This window comes from Petaurus breviceps, unplaced genomic scaffold, assembly GCF_028583685.1.
Source record: "Petaurus breviceps papuanus isolate PSGF00001 unplaced genomic scaffold, PetGlider_PUasm1.0 90779, whole genome shotgun sequence".
NCBI lineage: Eukaryota > Metazoa > Chordata > Mammalia > Diprotodontia > Petauridae > Petaurus > Petaurus breviceps.
This window is the reverse complement of record NW_027187344.1, coordinates 7,024,776-7,041,773: the sequence shown is the minus strand read 5'-3', so window position 1 is coordinate 7,041,773 and position 16,998 is coordinate 7,024,776. Positions and strand designations below refer to the sequence as shown.

Below are 16,998 nucleotides of genomic sequence, written 5' to 3'. Positions count from 1 at the left end.
AGCTGTGGCAGTTTCCAGAATTATTAACACACAGATGCTAAGGACAAAGTGAGAGGTCAGTGCAATGTGGACTTTGGATCTGGTAGTTTGAGAGTGCGGTGGGCCTTTATCCCCTGGAGGGAGAAGCCGCTGAGGTACTGTGGCTATGCAGCCGCCATCACGTGGCTGCTTCAGCTTCTGGCCTGCAGACTGTATGGGGACCAACTGACTAGTCTGAGGGGTAATTGCTCTTGCTTTAACCTGCTTGGATCTGGATTGTGGTCTGGGGTGTGTGATCAGCTTGCCAGAATGTGTGGAGGCTTCAGAGAGGGCACCCAATTAATACCTCCGGCAGCTGAGAAAACCCCAGCATTTGGTAAGAAGCTCCCTGTCTGGTGGCAGAGTCCTACTGTGGCAAAAAGCCCAAAAGTCAAGTAATTGAGTGGCAACATGAGTAAGTGAGGGAAGCAAAGCAAACAGAGAAATCCAATATTAGACTACTATTTTGGGGACAAAAAGGATCAAAGCATGGAACAGGAGGAAGACGGTGAAGTCAGAACTCCTGCACCAAAAGCTTCAAAGGAAAATACAAGCTGGTTACAGGCCATAGAGGACCTTAAGAAGCAGATAAGAGAAGTGGAGGAAAAATTGGGAAGAGAAATGAGAACAGTGCAAGAAAATTATGAAAAGAGAGTCAACAACCTGACTGAAGAAAATAACACCTTAAAAAATAGACTAACTCAAATGGCAGAAGAGGCTCAAAAAGGCAGTGAGGAGAAGAATGCCTTAAAAAGCCGAATTTGCCAGATGGAAAAAGAATCTCAAAAGCTCACTGAGGAGAATCATTGCTTCAGAATTAGATTGGAGCAAAGGGAAGCTAGTGACTATATTAGAATTCAAGATCCAAACAAATGCAAGAATAGAAGGCAATGTGAAATATCTCATGGGAAAACCACTGACCTGGAAAATAGATCCAGGAGAAATAATTTAAAAATTATTGGACTACCTGAAAGCCACGATCAAAAAAAGAACCTAGAAATCATCCTTCAAGAAATTCTCAAGGAAAATTGCCCCAATGTATTAGAACCAGAGGGCAAAATAGAGGTTGAAAGAATCCACAGATCATCTCTTAAAAAAGATTCCCAAAAGAAATCTCCTAGGAATACTATAGCCAGGTCCCCGAATTCCCAGAACAAGGAGAAAATATTACAAACAGCCAGGAAGAAACAATTTGAATATTGTGGAAACACAATCAGGATAACCCAGGATCTGGCAGCTTCTACACTGAGGTATCAAAGGGCTTGGAATATGATATTCTGGAGGGCAAAGGAGCTGGGATTAAAACCAAGAATCACCTACCCAGCAAAACTGAGTATCATGTTTCAGGGGAAAATATGGTCATTCAGTGAAATAGAAGACTTTCAAGCATTCTTGATGAAAAAACCAGAAACGAATAGAAAATTTGACATTCAGATACAAGAAGCAAGAGAAGCATATGAAGGAAAACAGGGAAAAGAAATCATAAGGAACTTATCAAAGTTGAACTGTTTACATTCCTACATGGAAAAACAATAATTGTAACTTATGAAACTTTTCTTAGTATGAAAATAATTGAAGGGAATAAAAATGTATATACACACACATACATATATATGGTCTATATAGGAGGGTATATGGGCATATGAATACATATGTGAATGTGTGTATATATTTGTATAGGTATATATAGATAGAGGGCACAGGACCAGTTTAATGGGAAGGGATGATACTTAAAAGGTAAAATTAAGAGGTGAGAGAGGAATATAATGAGAGGAGATGGGGAAAAACAGAATGGGGTAAACTATTTCATGTAGAAGAGGTAAGGGAAAATGGTTACAATGGAAGGGAAGAACAGGAAGTCAAAAGGGAATGGGTCAACCTTATTCTCATTGAATTTGCCTTAGGGAGGCAATGACATACACGCTAAATACAGTATCTTACCCTACAGGAGAGTAGGGGGGAAGTGGATGAGACAGGGGATGATGGAAGGGAGGGCAGGCTAGGGGGAAGGGAAAGTTGGAAGCACACACTTTTGAAAAGGTTCAGGATCAAAGTAGAGAATAGAACAAGTGGGAGGTGGGATAGGAGGGAGGGAAATATAGTCAGTCTTTTACAATATATCTGCTCTGGAAATGTTTTGCATAGCTATACATGTACAACCTATATTGAAATGCTTATCTTTCCAGTAAGGGTGGGTGATAAGGGAGGAAGGGAATGAATCTGCAATTCAAAGTTTTAAAATCAAATATTTAAAAAATATATATATATACTATTATCAATATTATTTTACATGTAAATGGGAAATAAGATATACCGGCACTGGGGCATAGAGATCTACCATGCCCTACTGGAAAGTTGGAGGAGGTATGGGAGAAGATATGGGAGAGAGCAGATTGGAGGAGGGGATATCCAGTGGGATCGCTATTTTGGAGTGGTGGGTAGGGTAAAAACGGGGAGAAAATTTTTAACTCAAAATCTTGCGGAAATGAATGAGGTAAACTAGAAGTTAATAAAACATTTGATAAAAAAATATATGTTAGGGGCGGCCAGGTAGCACAGCAAGTAAGAGCACCGGCTCCAGTGTTGGGATGACCTGGGGATGGAATCCGGGCTCTGATACTTAGCACCACACCCAGAAATAACTGGCCGTGTAACCTTGAGCAAGTTACTTAACCCCGATTGCTTTAAAAAAAAATAATATATATATATATATGTTAAAAAAAAAAGTAACTCAGAACATATTGTTTTCTCTGATCACTGGAAGTGATCATGATATCATCTATTAAAAACCCCTCCCGGGAAAGCTTGTGGGCAGATGGAGGGAGCAAGGTAAGCTGATCTATTAATAATAATATTTTCACATTCCTAGAGTTTTAGTTTTACAGAGTATTTTTCTCTCATTAATCTTATGAGGTAGGTAGAGTGTAGTTATGCCTATTTTGTATAGAGGTTAACTAAGGTTTGGTGAGCTTGGAAAGGACTTTATAAATCACTTGGTCCAGTCTTTTCATTTTTTTCTTTTTTTATAGTTGAGAAAATTGAGGGCCCAAGAGATTGTGAGCTCTCTGAAATTCAAGATCAGATCCTCTGATTCTAAAGCCAGTGTTTTACACACACACACACACACACACACAATCTCTTAAGAATCATTCCACACAAGTTCAAAATCTTGTGTGCCCTGTCTTGAAAATAAGTATCATACATGATATATGAATAGTGAAATTTAGGCTCTCCGTGTGGTTCAGAGAAAATGATTGGATGTCATTTGAGATTGTACAGTAATAAATGTTTGACAGCCTTAATGAAGAATATTCATGCTGGAGCAGATCCACAAGGGGTGAGGTGAAAGAGAAAATTTTTAAAGAAGAAATCGTGCCTGCTCAGTCGTTCAGGTGTTCATGCTGGAATGGGTGATTATTTCCTTCCTACTCCAGCCATCTCTTTCCTGGAATGACAAAAGATAATTGGAACTGGGGTTGATTGCATCCTAGTGTTTGGGGGTAGGAGGCACAAAATTGACATCTCTGAACTGGACTGAACAGAGACAGTGAAGTGTAGGGGAGCCCCAAAGGCCTCTCCGCAGCAGCCCCCTCTTTTATGTGTAGTAGTGACTAAAAAGAAGGCCGAGATTGTAGCAGAATAAGTAGGGGAGGAATGAAGAACTCTGGTTAACAAATGAGTTCCTAATGTAGGGTAAACTATTGCATTTTCCCCTAACCCCCACCCCTAAAGCTGGAAAAGCAGTGACTGTGTTGAGCTACTCAGAATACAAGGCTTTCTCATTAAAAATGTTATTTTTTGTTTTTATGTTAAAAAAAAAAAAACCTGTGTTTCAAGGAGGTGAAGCTTCTGACAATTTCCTTTTCTGTAAAATGAAGAGGTTTGACTAGATGGATCCTATGATCCTTGAAACCATGAAAATCTTAGACCAGAGAATTCACTGCATCACACTGAGCAATTAAAGTTACTTTCTTTTGTTGTGGCTCAGGCATCCCTTCTATACAGTTCTCTTCATTTTTAATCTTTTGTAGAAAAATTGAGCTTTTGTAGACAGATGCACCATAGAAGGGCAGAGGGCTGTTCTGTCCTCATGTAAAAGGCTCAATTTACCATTTCTTGTCAGGATGTTGGGAAAAGAGTTTGTTTATTTTTTTAAAGGGAGTAATAAAGCAGTAGATTTTACCTCCATCAAACAGCTGAGCAATTGTGGCTTCTGGGGTTTTGTCACCATTCTATATCATGTCTAATAATGCTAGTTATTTTGCTGATTTTTCTAGTTCCAGTGTGACGGCCGCACAGCCGCAGGAGTCGCTGCTGCAGCCGGGTTTGCAGAAATCTGTCTCCAATTTACAGAAACCGACACAGTCAATCAGTCAGGAGGTAGGTGCTGATGTCCAGAGCCTAAATGCTCCCTATACTCTGTGATCCCCACATTTTTGTTGGGAACAAGTAGGAGCTGTGCATGATTTCTCTTATTCTACAAGATGTCTGGTATGTGGATAAGACTTTGGAAAACACTTCTGTGATATCAAATATTTTGTATTTAACAGATATTGTTTTAAAGATTGACCATGGACAATAACAAGTGGATAGAATTTGGAGGCCTTTCTTCTTTCTCTTTTCTTTTCCTTCCCTCTGTTTCTCTTACCTTTCTTTATCCCTTCCCCAGAGGAATAGATCCCCTATGAAAAAGACAGAAGAAAAAAAAACCAAAACACTTCAGCACAGTTAACCAATTCATCAACCAATATCACTTGCAGTTTTCTATGCTCTTAATCTCTCACCTTTACAAAGAGAGGGAGGTGCCTTTTTTTTCCCTTTTGTGGAGCCAAGCTTGATCATTATAGTTAAAGTGTTTAGTTTCATTTTAATTGATGATTTTGTTCTTTTCTTTTACATTATAATGGTACTTGTATATATTATTTTCATGGTTCTGCCTACCTGACTTTGTATCAGTTCATATGTACCCCCATGTTTCTCTGCAATCTTCATTTACATTGACATACTGCATTTTCTTTAGTTATTCCCCAAGTGATGGCTATGTACTTTATTTCTAATTTTTTGCTACTACAAAAATGCTATCAAATGCCAGTGTATGTGTGTGTGTTGTGTCTGTCTGTCTGTGTGTGTGTGTGTGTGTGTAAACCTTTCTCTCTTTTTTTTTTTTTAATCTTTGAACTCCTTGAGGTAAATGCTTAGCAGTAGGATCCCTGGGTCAGGGTCTAAATACGTTAGTTACTTTCTTAACATAATTCTTGATTACCTTCCAGAGTGGTTGCATTGGAGATCTGATTTAATGGCTGTTGAGTGATCTTCTGCTTATAGAATCACCAGCCTACACAGAATTATAGCAAATAAACTTTTTTTTTTTTGCTTTTTTTGGAGGGAGGAAGGCAGGGCAATTGGGGTTAAGTGACTTGCCCAAGGTCACATGGCTAGTAAGTGTCTGAGGCTGAATTTGAACTCAGGTCCTTCTGACTCCAGGGCCGGTGCTCTATTTACTGCACCACCTAGCTGCCCCGAAACCACTTTTTTTGCTTGATCATTTTTCCATTTCCATTTGGTAAAGTGGGATTTGTAAAGGAGGTAGTAAACAGAATGTTTCTTAAATTATTGAATTGACCCTCCTAACTTTCCTCTTCCCTCCATCACAGACTATCCACTGGGCTTGATTGATATCAGTAGGAATATAGATTTACCTGGTGCCTAGAAAATTATAATGGGTGAAGTACATTCAGTTCTAAGGTTGTTAATGCACATTAAAAGGTAATAGATCCAGACCTCAGTGTTTGGGTATCAGTGAATCTCTCGAAAGGCAGATAGGTGCCACAGTGGATAGAGTGCTGGACTTGGAATTAGGAGGACCTAAGTTCATATCCTGCATCAGATAGTTGTGAGACACTGGGCAAGTAAATAACTTAATCTTCTTTCTCTGCCTTAGCTTCCTCAGCTGTGAAATGGACACAGCACTTATTTCCCAGGGCTGTTGTGAAGATCGAATAAGATAACATGTGTAAAGGGTTTTGCAATCCTTAAAGTATATAAATGCTATTATTGTTAAAACAACATGAATTACTTTGAGATTATATTATCTGATCAGGAGATGGCTTTTCAGAACTTTTCTCCTCTATACAATTTTTAGTTGAAATATGGGCAAGTATATGGCAATGCCAAAAGCTTTTTGTCTCATACTGGCCTCTTAAAAACCCCCACAAACTTAAACAACTACACCAGCCTGAAAATGAAAGATTGACTGTCCCAATTTAATTGAGCCTAGCTGTGACCCTCTAAAAAACATATGAGGTTTAATTCAAATCTAATTTCCCAAACTTTGATGCTTAATTTTAAAAAATCACTCCTAGAGTTCATCAAATGCTGTGCATGTGTTCAGTGCTACTTCTTAGGCTGGGAAAATAAGACAGTGAAGTTGGAATTCTTCTGTACTTTTTGCTTTTCAAAAGACACAATTTGGCAATTTTGTACTAAGGACAAAACTAACTAGGTTTAACTGACTAGTCAGTTAATGCTTTTTTCCACTCTCACATTGGTATTTGCTCCCAGTGCAGTGGGATGCCTTTGATTGGCATGAAAGGTACACACTTCCGGCTGCAGAGAGACTTGGAATAAGTTCAGGTATAGATAGTCAAGGCAGTAGCTGAAACTTTTCTTCAGTGCCTGCATGATTTCTTCCCCACCAAGTTTGATGGAGGGTCATACCCCTACTTGATCAGTCCAGTGACTTCTATTTTTTTTTTTTTTTTGGCATTTTGGAGGGGGGAAGGTAGGGCAGTTGGGGTTAAGTGACTTGCCCAAGGTCACACAGCTAGTTTTGTGCTAAGTGTCTGAGTCTGGATTTGAACTCAGGTCCTCCTGATTCCAGGGCAGGTGCTCTATTCACTATATCACTTAGCCGCAGGTCTTTCGGGTATTTTTTTTTAACATCAGAGTAATTTCCTTGTATTTCTCTATTCCCCATTAAATTCTCCCTTATAACAAAGAAAGATAGCTGAACAAAATTGAATGATAGAACAACTCTGTCTATGCTACATGCAAAAACATTTTCCGTTGCCACTCTACTAAGAAGTGTGATGTGTATGTCCTTTGTTCTTTGGGATCAAGATTGTTCATTGCTTCGGTTTATTTGTCTTTTAGTGTTGTTTCTTTTATGTTATTGTAGTCACTTTACATGGTGTTCTCTTGGTCTGACTTTCTTCATTCTGCAACACTTCATGCACATCTTCCCATCTTTCTCTGGATTTCTCATATTTATCATTTGTATGTTGTAAAGATATTCCATTGCATTCATTTACCTCATACAGTCTGGTTTAGTCATTTCCTCTGTCAGTTGGCCCCTACTTTGTTTCCATTTTTTTATATCACATAGAATACTGCTCTATTAATATTTTGCTACTATGTGGGATTTCCTTTTGTCTTTCACTTTCTATGGGTATGTTGCATCCAACCCAGTAGTTGCACCATTAGGTCAAAGGGTATGAACAACTTAGTGACTTTACAAATTGTTTTCCAGAATACTTAGACCAGTTCACAACTCTACCAATCAGGTGGTTTTTTTCCTGCTATTTCACAGCCTCTCCAATATTAAATTTTTTCATCTTTTACCTGAAAAGTGTGAAACTTAAGAGTTCCTTTAATTTGCATTTTTCTTAATTAGTGATTTGGAGCATTTTGTCATATGTTTACTGATAGTTTGTATTTCCTCTGAAACCTGTTCATAGCTTTTGATCCTTTATCTATTATGGAATGACTCTTGGTTTTAAATATTTATGTTAGTTCCTTTTGTATCTTTGATATAAAAATTTTATTAGAATTCCTGAATGCAATAATTTCCCCTCCAATTGACAGCTTCTTCTAACTGCATTGACTTTGTTTCCAGTGACTTATTCTAGTCTTCACCTTTATCCACTCAGTGCCATAGTTACACTGTTGGTTAGCTCATTTATATCTTGTATGAGAGATCATAAGAGATCTACTCTGTTCATTTGACACGTGCAGTTTTTTAAAGCATCAGTTTCTCACCAGGTTCTCTGCTAGATCTTAGGGATACAAAAACAAAAAACCAAGGCAGTTAATGCCCTTGAGGGATTTCTTTTGGCAGGGGGGCAGTGTAAAGAACATGTACACAAGTAAGGAAATACAAAACTGATGCAGAGTAATTTGGGGGAGGAGGAAAGTATTAGCAATTGGGAAGATTAAGAATTGCCTCATGAAGGAGGTGGCACCTGAGCTAATAACCACTACAAAGGCCTGAAGATGGGACATGGTATGCTACGTATGGGGAATTACAGATAGAAGTGGAATGATGCCATCTAGATGAACCATTTAGGGAAATATTCTATATTGATTGTTGTACAGGTTTAAGAAAAATTTTATACAGAGCATTAGTATACTTACATTTATATAACACTTACCTATATTGATATTAAATGTATAATATTTAAATATGATATTTAGAATATATCTTTGTTGTCTACTTTTCTAGACTAAAACTATAGGGACCTGGGTAGCCAGAGGGCCCCGTAATTGTTGTGGCTTCCAGCACGGGAGTGTAAAAAGCAACTCTTCTATGCTTGAGAGAAGCTGGTGTTTTCTCTTTGCTATTACAATATGAACTTGAAAACAGAGAGTATTTTTTTGTTTTTCTTTGTATTTCAGCACTTAGCACCATGCCTGGTTTATAGGAAATGTTTACTTTTTTTGACTGACTGCTAAAGGGATAGGTTGGGAAAGAGTCTTAAGATTGTGAGGACATCTCTGTCAGTCACCCTAACCATTTAAGTTGTTATTGTTGTTTTTAAAATATCTCCCTTTCTAATTGGAAGAGGAAAGCAATTAATAATGACCCTAGAGAAGGTTGCAGCATGGAATAATAGCTCCATGAGGAAAACTGGATTAATTTTGAGACCCAGCAAATTTAGATTAAGAGGGAAGTTGTATTTCTGTAGTGCTGTGCCATGCAGAGTAAGAATAGGGGTGGCTAGGTGGCACAGTGAATAGAGCATCTGCCCTGGAGTCAGGAGGACCTGAGTTCAAATTTGGCCTCAGACACCTAACACTTTACTAGCCATGTGACCTTGGGCAAGTCACTTAACTCCAATTGCCCTGCCTTCCCCCTCCAAAAAACAAATGAACAAAAAAAAGAATAGCCATAACTATTTTATTCTTTGTGTAAAAAGGTGACAGTAGTGACTTATATGCCACTTAAAGTTTTTCATTGATCTGTTGGTACTCTTATCAGTTCCCTTTGTGACTGACATACAGTTTCAACTAATATTTAAAAAGTCATACATAACTTTAATAGTCAAGAACCAAAAAAAGGCATCAAAATTTTATTAACAATCTCTAAGCTTTAACGAGAAAATCAAATGAATTAACAACCAAGAAAAGAAAATGCTTTTGTTTCATGTGTTTTTTTCCAGGCTTAATTAAAGTTCTTCCACTTTAGGTCTATTTTAGTTCCTTCTCTTCCAGAGAAAAGATAAATAATTGCAGACACTTGTATATATTTGTGTATAGTTCTAGTTCTGCTGATTCTGCCCTGCAACATCTTACAAGGTCTTATAGTGTGCAGTTTTAAAATGGCTGTAAGATGGAGATAGATGTAATTGGTGGGTACCAGAGCATGTAGAATGGACCCAGTAGAGGAATTGAACTGAAGATTTTGGCTTCATTTATACTGCACTCTAATTAAATAAACTAACCAGCTATAGACTCATTTTTGTTTTCTTCCTTCCTTTTTTTATAGAATACAAATTCAGTGCCAGGTGGACCAAAGTCATGGGCACAGCTGAATGGAAAGCCAGTAGGACACGAAGGTGGTGAGTGTGGATAGAGGGAGCTATATAGAGAACCACTGAGGTGGGCCTAGTCAGCCTTAACTTGACCTGGCATTGTGTGAGATGATTCTGAATACCTTAATTCCAAAGTCTCTGAATATTATGTTACTGGTGCTGTGCTGTGTATGTAGCTGGTTTGTTTTGCATTGTGTTGACTTTGAAATCACTGTATTCTGAAAGAAATATTCATGTTGAAGTGTGTATAGGAGAGCTGAATAGGCTACCCTGTCAGTCTGTAATTTGCACTACTAATAGCTTGGTTTGGTAGGATTGTATATTTCTTCTCTGCCAGAACGCTCAAAGAAGTGTTACATTACTTTGCACTGTCTTTGGGCCTGGGGTTATAAATAATACCACCTTAGGGAGTTTGTTGCTTGGTTATTAGCAATTATGTAAGTTAAACCTGTAGAGCGGGGCGGCTAGGTGGCACAGTGAATGGAGAGCTGGCCCTGGAGTCAGGAGGACCTGGGTTCAGGTCTGGCTTCAGACACTTAACACACACGCACACACACACAAAACACTAGCCGTGTGACCTTGGGCAAGTTGCTTAACCCTGACTGCCCTCCAAAAAGCAAAAAAAAAAAAAAACTGTAGAGGAATAGAGGGCAAGTATAGGCATCAAAGGAGATTTCTCTGTAATTTCACAAATAAATGATGAACAACTGTCCAGAATGAGGGATAATATTGAATTTGAGTAGAGGTTATCTTAAAACTGTGAATTTACACAAATCTGAAATTCCTATTGGTTCTATAAAGGCTTGAAGTTCTTTGGTCAGACTTGAACTGGAAAGAATACAGACCAAAGGAATGACTAAAAAGTAAATTTCAAAGTAGGAATAAAACTATAGCTATTCTACAGGTGATAAGGACACCTCCAGCCATCATGATGGTGATTGTTCTATTCATTTTTGGAAGGCTAATAAGCAAGGGAAAAGTTTGCCCTAACACCTTAGGAGAGCACTGTCTACAGGTAAGAAACCTTAACATTTTAGAAAGGTGAAAGGGGAAAAGAAAAGATTTGGTTTGTGAGAAAGTTTGATTACTCTAAAACTAGCACTCTTTCTTCTCCAGAATTTTAAAACCCTAGCCTTTGTCAGGCAAATTATATAATTTTATAGCAGGCACTATGAGAGCATTCTGTTCATCGTACTGGTTGGTGCTGGAATTAGACTACTTACTCCTATTTCTTGATCCCTACTTTGAATATTAACAAGATATTTCAGATAAAAAATGAGGTATGTTATGGTTTTAGTAATTATGTAGAAGGAATTATTAAGTAGTTTTTGTAGCTTGATAGAAAGACTAGTGTTAGGAAATAACAAACATTTTGGATTTATACACATATAGACCATTATGTAGTTATGAAATACTGATGAGAAAAAAAGTCATAACAATCACTGTTCAAATCTTGTCTCTAATGTTTCTAATGCTTGGAGAGGCAGTATGGTACAGTGAAAGAAATAATGACTTTGGGATCAGAGGCCAAAGGTTCAAATCCCACATCTACTACATGCTGTCTATGTGATCTTAGACAAGTCAATTAGTAAAAATGGGAGAGTGAAATTAGGATCTCATCTATTGGAGCTGGGAGCTTAGAGGTCATCTGGTCTAATCCCCTTATTTTTTGGATGAGGAACTGAATCCCAGAGAATTTAAGTGACTTGACCAGGGTCACACAGGTTGTAAGCAGCAGTGCTAGGATTTGAATCTAGGTCCTTTGAAACCAATTCCAGTAAAATACCATTGTATCACATTGCCTCAGCCTTTGAAGTCCTTTCTGGTTCTAGGTCTATTATCCTATGATATGGTCATGTGATTTAAATAGTGGTTTTTCAGAACTTCTTGGTTCTGTTCCCAGCATCAGTGCTTTTTTTGAGCCTAGAAGCCAATTTTCATTTAATTTGCCCAACATTTATTATGTTCCTACCATATGTATAGACAGTACTCCTAGTTAGTTGTTTGGGGAAATACAGAGTCTAGCTAATACCTTTGCCCCTATTAGAATGTAAGCTCCATTAAGGTGTAACCTACCCTTTCTCGTCAGGGGAATTACATTTTAATAGAGGATAAGCCACAAATACATATGACCATAATGAAAAACATTCATGTTAAGTGACATTTTCAGAGCAAAGTACCATATGAGGTCAGATCCCAAGCAGAAGCCACAGAGAAACAGGAGGTGGGTATGGCAAAGGGATACTTCAGTAAGATGTCATAGAGGAGGTCACTTTTGAGTTGAACTTTAAAGGATACATTGGAGTTCAAGGCATACACAAACTAACATGAGCAGAGAGGTATGGAGACAAAATAAGCATATGGTGTGTTAAGGGGTCAGTGAATAGGCCAACCATTTTGGTTAAAGTGTGTGGAATAGATAACATCAGAGAAGACTGGAATGGTGGGCTGGTAACAGATTGTGGAAGATCTTGAATTAGCCTGTAGTACCTTCATTTATTAATTCATATGGGGCTAGGGAATCCCCACTTGAGATTAGCGACTGAATTTTTTTAAGTTAGTGGCTTGGTAATTAACTAGCTTTGTGCACTAATGATAGAAGTTAAAAGAAATCTTAATAGGCACTGTGTTAATAGTAGAGGCAGTGTAGTTCAGTGGGGAAAGCACTGGATTTGAAGTCAGGAAGACCTGGGTTTATACCTTGCTTCTGCAGTTTGCTAATTATCTGAGGTGGTGATCATGAAAGAACCCAGGCTGACAGTACTGGACACTAAAGTATTAATTGTCTGCAAAACAGGTAGAGCATGTCTTAGGTTTTGTCATTCTCCTTTGAGGTAATTGATAAGAAATGCTTGATTTCAATTTTGCCCCAGTTCTTCCATTGAGAGGTAGTGTATTTTACCTTTTAGATATTCCTTTTGTGAAGCTGATTGTAGTTTAGTGATTTAATTATATTCGACCTGTTATTTTGCCTACCATTTCTGCGTGTATCTGTAGCAGATTAGTATATATGTTAGGGAGAATTGAGAGTGAGTTAGTATCTGGTATGAATGCGTATATGGGTATTTGGCTAATATGTGTCATTGGCAATGTTACTATTACACGTTCCAAGTGAATAGTGAGTGACCTGTAAAGTGATAAGTTATGGTATTTATAATGTAGCAATATTTATCTTTTTATGTAGACTCTATGGCTTGTAGTCTGAGAAGCAATGGAAAGAGCACTAGATTTGGAGTCAGAGGACAGGTGTTTAAATTCCACTTCTTATTTATATTTGCTTTCTGGTCTTCAGTCTTCTCATTTGTAAAATGAATGGGCTAGTTTAGATGACCTCTAGGATCCATTCCTCCAGCTGGACCCTAAATCTGTGATTATTTGTCTTTTGGCATCTCCATCTCAATTACCTGATCTATAAAATGCAAGAATCGGACTAGAGAATCTAAGAATCTTTTCAGTTTAAAAATTCTCTATGAATAATGATAGCTTAGATTTATACAGTGCCTTTCTTCCTAAGACACTATAGAAATCAGATATATACTCGATGCTTATAATTATGCTACCATGGCCATCTGTGCAAAGGGAAATGCAAAAAAAGTTGTATTGAACATAGACTTTTTAGATTCAGTAATCTCTCATTTAAAAAAAAAATAGACCTCTTCATATTTTATTCTTGCCAATGACATTTTATGCCATGAAACAGTTGCAAGCTAGACACATCCTTTACAGCAGTAGCTCCTTTGCAACACTTATAAATGGACTCCCTGGTTAATAGTTTGTGAATAATGTATACAGTTATTACAGTGGCAGGTTTATTTGACTTTGGGACTTCCTTACTAACTGTGGCAGAGAATGAGTTGGTGCCTTCTGTATCTGCAGTAATTCCAGCTGTATCCTTTTGGCAAAGTCAGCCTTAGTCAAGCAGGACCATGAATCAGTAGTGTTAATTACACCTCAGGGAAACTTGTACTTAAGGGAACAATGCACACCACTTTTTTGGTGTGTGATTGGCATTTGGTGTGTGATTCTTAGTATCATTGTTATTGGCTTTACCAAATTTATGACATGTAAGAGATCTGTTAGTCTTTCAGAAAATTTCACTAAACCCCACTGTGGGTTCTTGAACGCCTCACTTGTCTGCTAGGGCTAAATGATTGAGATTAGAGGACTTGAAGAGATGTAAACAAAAATAAGCAGAGAAAAGATAGACTAAACATAAGAGGATGGGGACAGTTTGGGAACACCTGATGATATAGGTGCCATCTGAAAATACTGCCAGATATACTTCAGTTGAAGACAATGCACGCAACGTCATTGTAGTCATGTGTTGTCCTTTTTACAAAGATGACAGTACTGTCTCATCCAGAAGGCATGAAATTTACATTTTATTTTTTTCCAAGAGTGGTGATGGAGTTGTGCTTATCCATCAGTATCATTAGCCACATCCCATCGCCTGTCTCCCTTATAACCAATTGTATTCATTTACAAGATGGTATGCAGTGGTAGGGGAATGGTGGTATATGGCCTATAGCCAGAAAGATGTTTACTTGCCTACTTTGAGGATGGAACACTTGACCTTTGCACCTCACTACCATTGTACTCTATTCAAGCCAGAGTGGCCTATTTAAAAGCAATTCTGTTTCAGCACATCATGGCTTTAAATGAGTCACAGATTCAGATTTAAAATTTTTTAGTTATACAGAGTTTTACTAGTTTTTAACTCATTTTTTCCACTAAGTCTTCCTGGTTTATTTGACAGGTTCAAGGGGCTCAAGCCGACTATTATCCTTCTCTCCCGAGGAATTTCCGACGCTGAAAGCAGCTGGCGAGCAGGACAAGGTTGGCAAAGAAAAGGGCGTCTTAGATCTGTCGTATGGGCCAGGACCAAGCCTCCGCCCACAGAGTAAGTCATTAGTATTCCCTGTATCTGACTACCCATTGAAGCAGCAGTGGTTTTTCTTTGTTCTGTTTTTTTGTCCTGTCTGAAGTTCCCTCCAATGGCCAAAAGCACAAGGAGCCTCAGGATGTCAGTGGAGAAACTGTGGCTTTTACCAGAGTCTGTCATCCCTGGGCTGTTCTTGCCTAGTTACTTCTCCTGTCATCTTAGTGACAGAGAAGGAAGCTGATGGAAAATCTAGAATTTCATGCCCTTTCTGGCATACAATTGTTAGTTTCTTTGCAGTTGTGATTTTGATAGGCAAAAGGTTAGTTGACTGGGTCACTGATCCTAGTAATGGTCTGTGCCATTATTATGTCTCTTCCATTTATAGGTAAACTTCTGTCAGTTTTGATTTTTACATGTTCTCTCCAGGGGGTTGGGAAAGATATGACAAAAGGCCACATTGAAGAAGGTGTGATATATCATTCCCTTCCTGTTTTATTTAAAGGACCTAAAAAGAAGTACCTGCTTTTTAGGATTTGATTCAAAGATTTGAAAGTGGTTTATTCCTTTGTCAGTTAAGGTGTTTAACCTGCTTTTATTCTCATGTACCAGTTAGTCCCCAAAACCTATTCCTTCTCTGTCCTCTCATTGAGGTGTGGTAGAACTGCTTTCACTTTGAATCAGGTGTTTGAACAGAATAGTTGAGTTTGTTTTAAACTGGGGAGTTTCTGGACTGGTTAACTTGAAGCTTGGATTCAAGTCTCAGCTCTGCCATTTAACTAATTTTATAACCTTGGGTATTCAACTCTCTTTTCTCATTTTTAAAATAAGTGTTGTATTAGAAAATCTGTGAGGTCCCTTCTAGTTCTCAATTTCTCTTAATTCCTTGGATTTTCTAAGTAACAGAATAGAGGATGAATTACTGCTATCTCTATCTGCAGTAATCCCAACTGCATCTTTCTGGCAAACTCTGTCAGCAGGACGATGAATCAGTGATGGTAACTATACCTATGGTAAATTTGTGCTTATATAGGAAGCAGTGCATGCCATGACAAGTTGGTTGTGTGGTTATTAGTATTACTGTTATGGGTTTTCTATACATCAGGGTGGGATTCAGGTAATACTGGCTTAGCAGTGGTTAGTGATTGCTAAAAAGACTCAGTAGGAATCAACAGTATGATCTGGCTGCCAAAAATACATTATGTAGTTTTATGATGCACTAATATAAAGGCTTTAAATTTTGTTTTGTTGGCTTTTTTTTACACATCACTGTCACTTTCTAATTACCCTCCCCACACCCTCTACTGAACAGAGACAAATACAGTTAATTCTGTACTTGCAGACTCCTGCCTTTATTCATGGGAAGTAAATCTTATTTCTAGTCCTCTGGAAATAAGACCAGTCATACTAATCTGAATTCTCTTTTAGTGTTACTTTTCTTTCTTTTTTTAAAAAATTGTGACCAGTGACATGCTGTTCTTTTAGTTCTCTCCAACTCTAGATCCTGCCCTAATTCTCTCTTGAGCTCTAACCCTACATCATCAATTAATGACCTTTTGGACATTTCAAACAGAATACACCATAGGTATCTCAAACTCAACATGGTCAAAACAGAACTCCTCATCTTTTCCCTAAAACCCCTGCTTCTTCTGAACTTCCAGTATTGTTGACCTGGGTCATTGTTGAGGTTACCACCATCCTTAGCACTTGGATTTGCAACCAAAGTGTTATCCTTGACTCCTTACTCTCCTTTACCCACATATCAAAGCAGTTGCAATTGTCTCGACATTTCTTTCAATTTAACAGCTCTCCTGTGAATCCCCTTCTCTCCCGTCATATAGCCACCATCTTAGTTTAGGACTTCATCGCCTCTTGCCTGCACTATCGCCATAGCTTCCTAATTGGTGCCTTGCCGCGTCCCTCTTCCTAAATCCTAATCCATCTACCCCATGACTGCCAAAGTGATTTTCCTGAAGTGTTCTGACCACGTCATCTCGTCATTCAGTAACTCCAGTGCTGGGGTTTAGCATAGCTCCTGGTAGATAGTAAGTGCTTAATAAATACTTAATGATTGATCAGCTTCCTGTTGCCTTTATGATCAAATATAAACTCTGTCATTTAAAGCTCTTCACAACTTGACCCAATCCTACCTATTGCTTCTACCCACTCTGGGTTCCAACCATGTTAGCCTTTGTGCTAATCACCACACAGGACACTCTATTTCCCATATCCATGCCTTTGTATGGATTAGCCCCTATTACCAGATTGTCTCCTTATTTCTGCCTTTTGGAA

At 38.2% G+C, this 16,998-nt stretch overlaps 1 protein-coding gene across 7 annotated transcripts in view; it reads left to right on the top strand.

The window, feature by feature from the left end:
* The window catches only part of PRRC2B (proline rich coiled-coil 2B), a 93,450-nt gene that overhangs the window by 38,303 nt on the left and 38,149 nt on the right, over nt 1–16,998 (top strand). For all 7 annotated transcript variants that reach the window (XM_069069324.1, XM_069069321.1, XM_069069323.1 and 4 more), the window contains exons 4-6: nt 4,296–4,398; nt 9,782–9,854; nt 14,584–14,727. In XM_069069324.1, the coding sequence (XP_068925425.1) occupies nt 4,296–4,398; nt 9,782–9,854; nt 14,584–14,727 (320 nt within the window). The remainder of the gene's footprint in view (nt 1–4,295; nt 4,399–9,781; nt 9,855–14,583; nt 14,728–16,998) is intronic.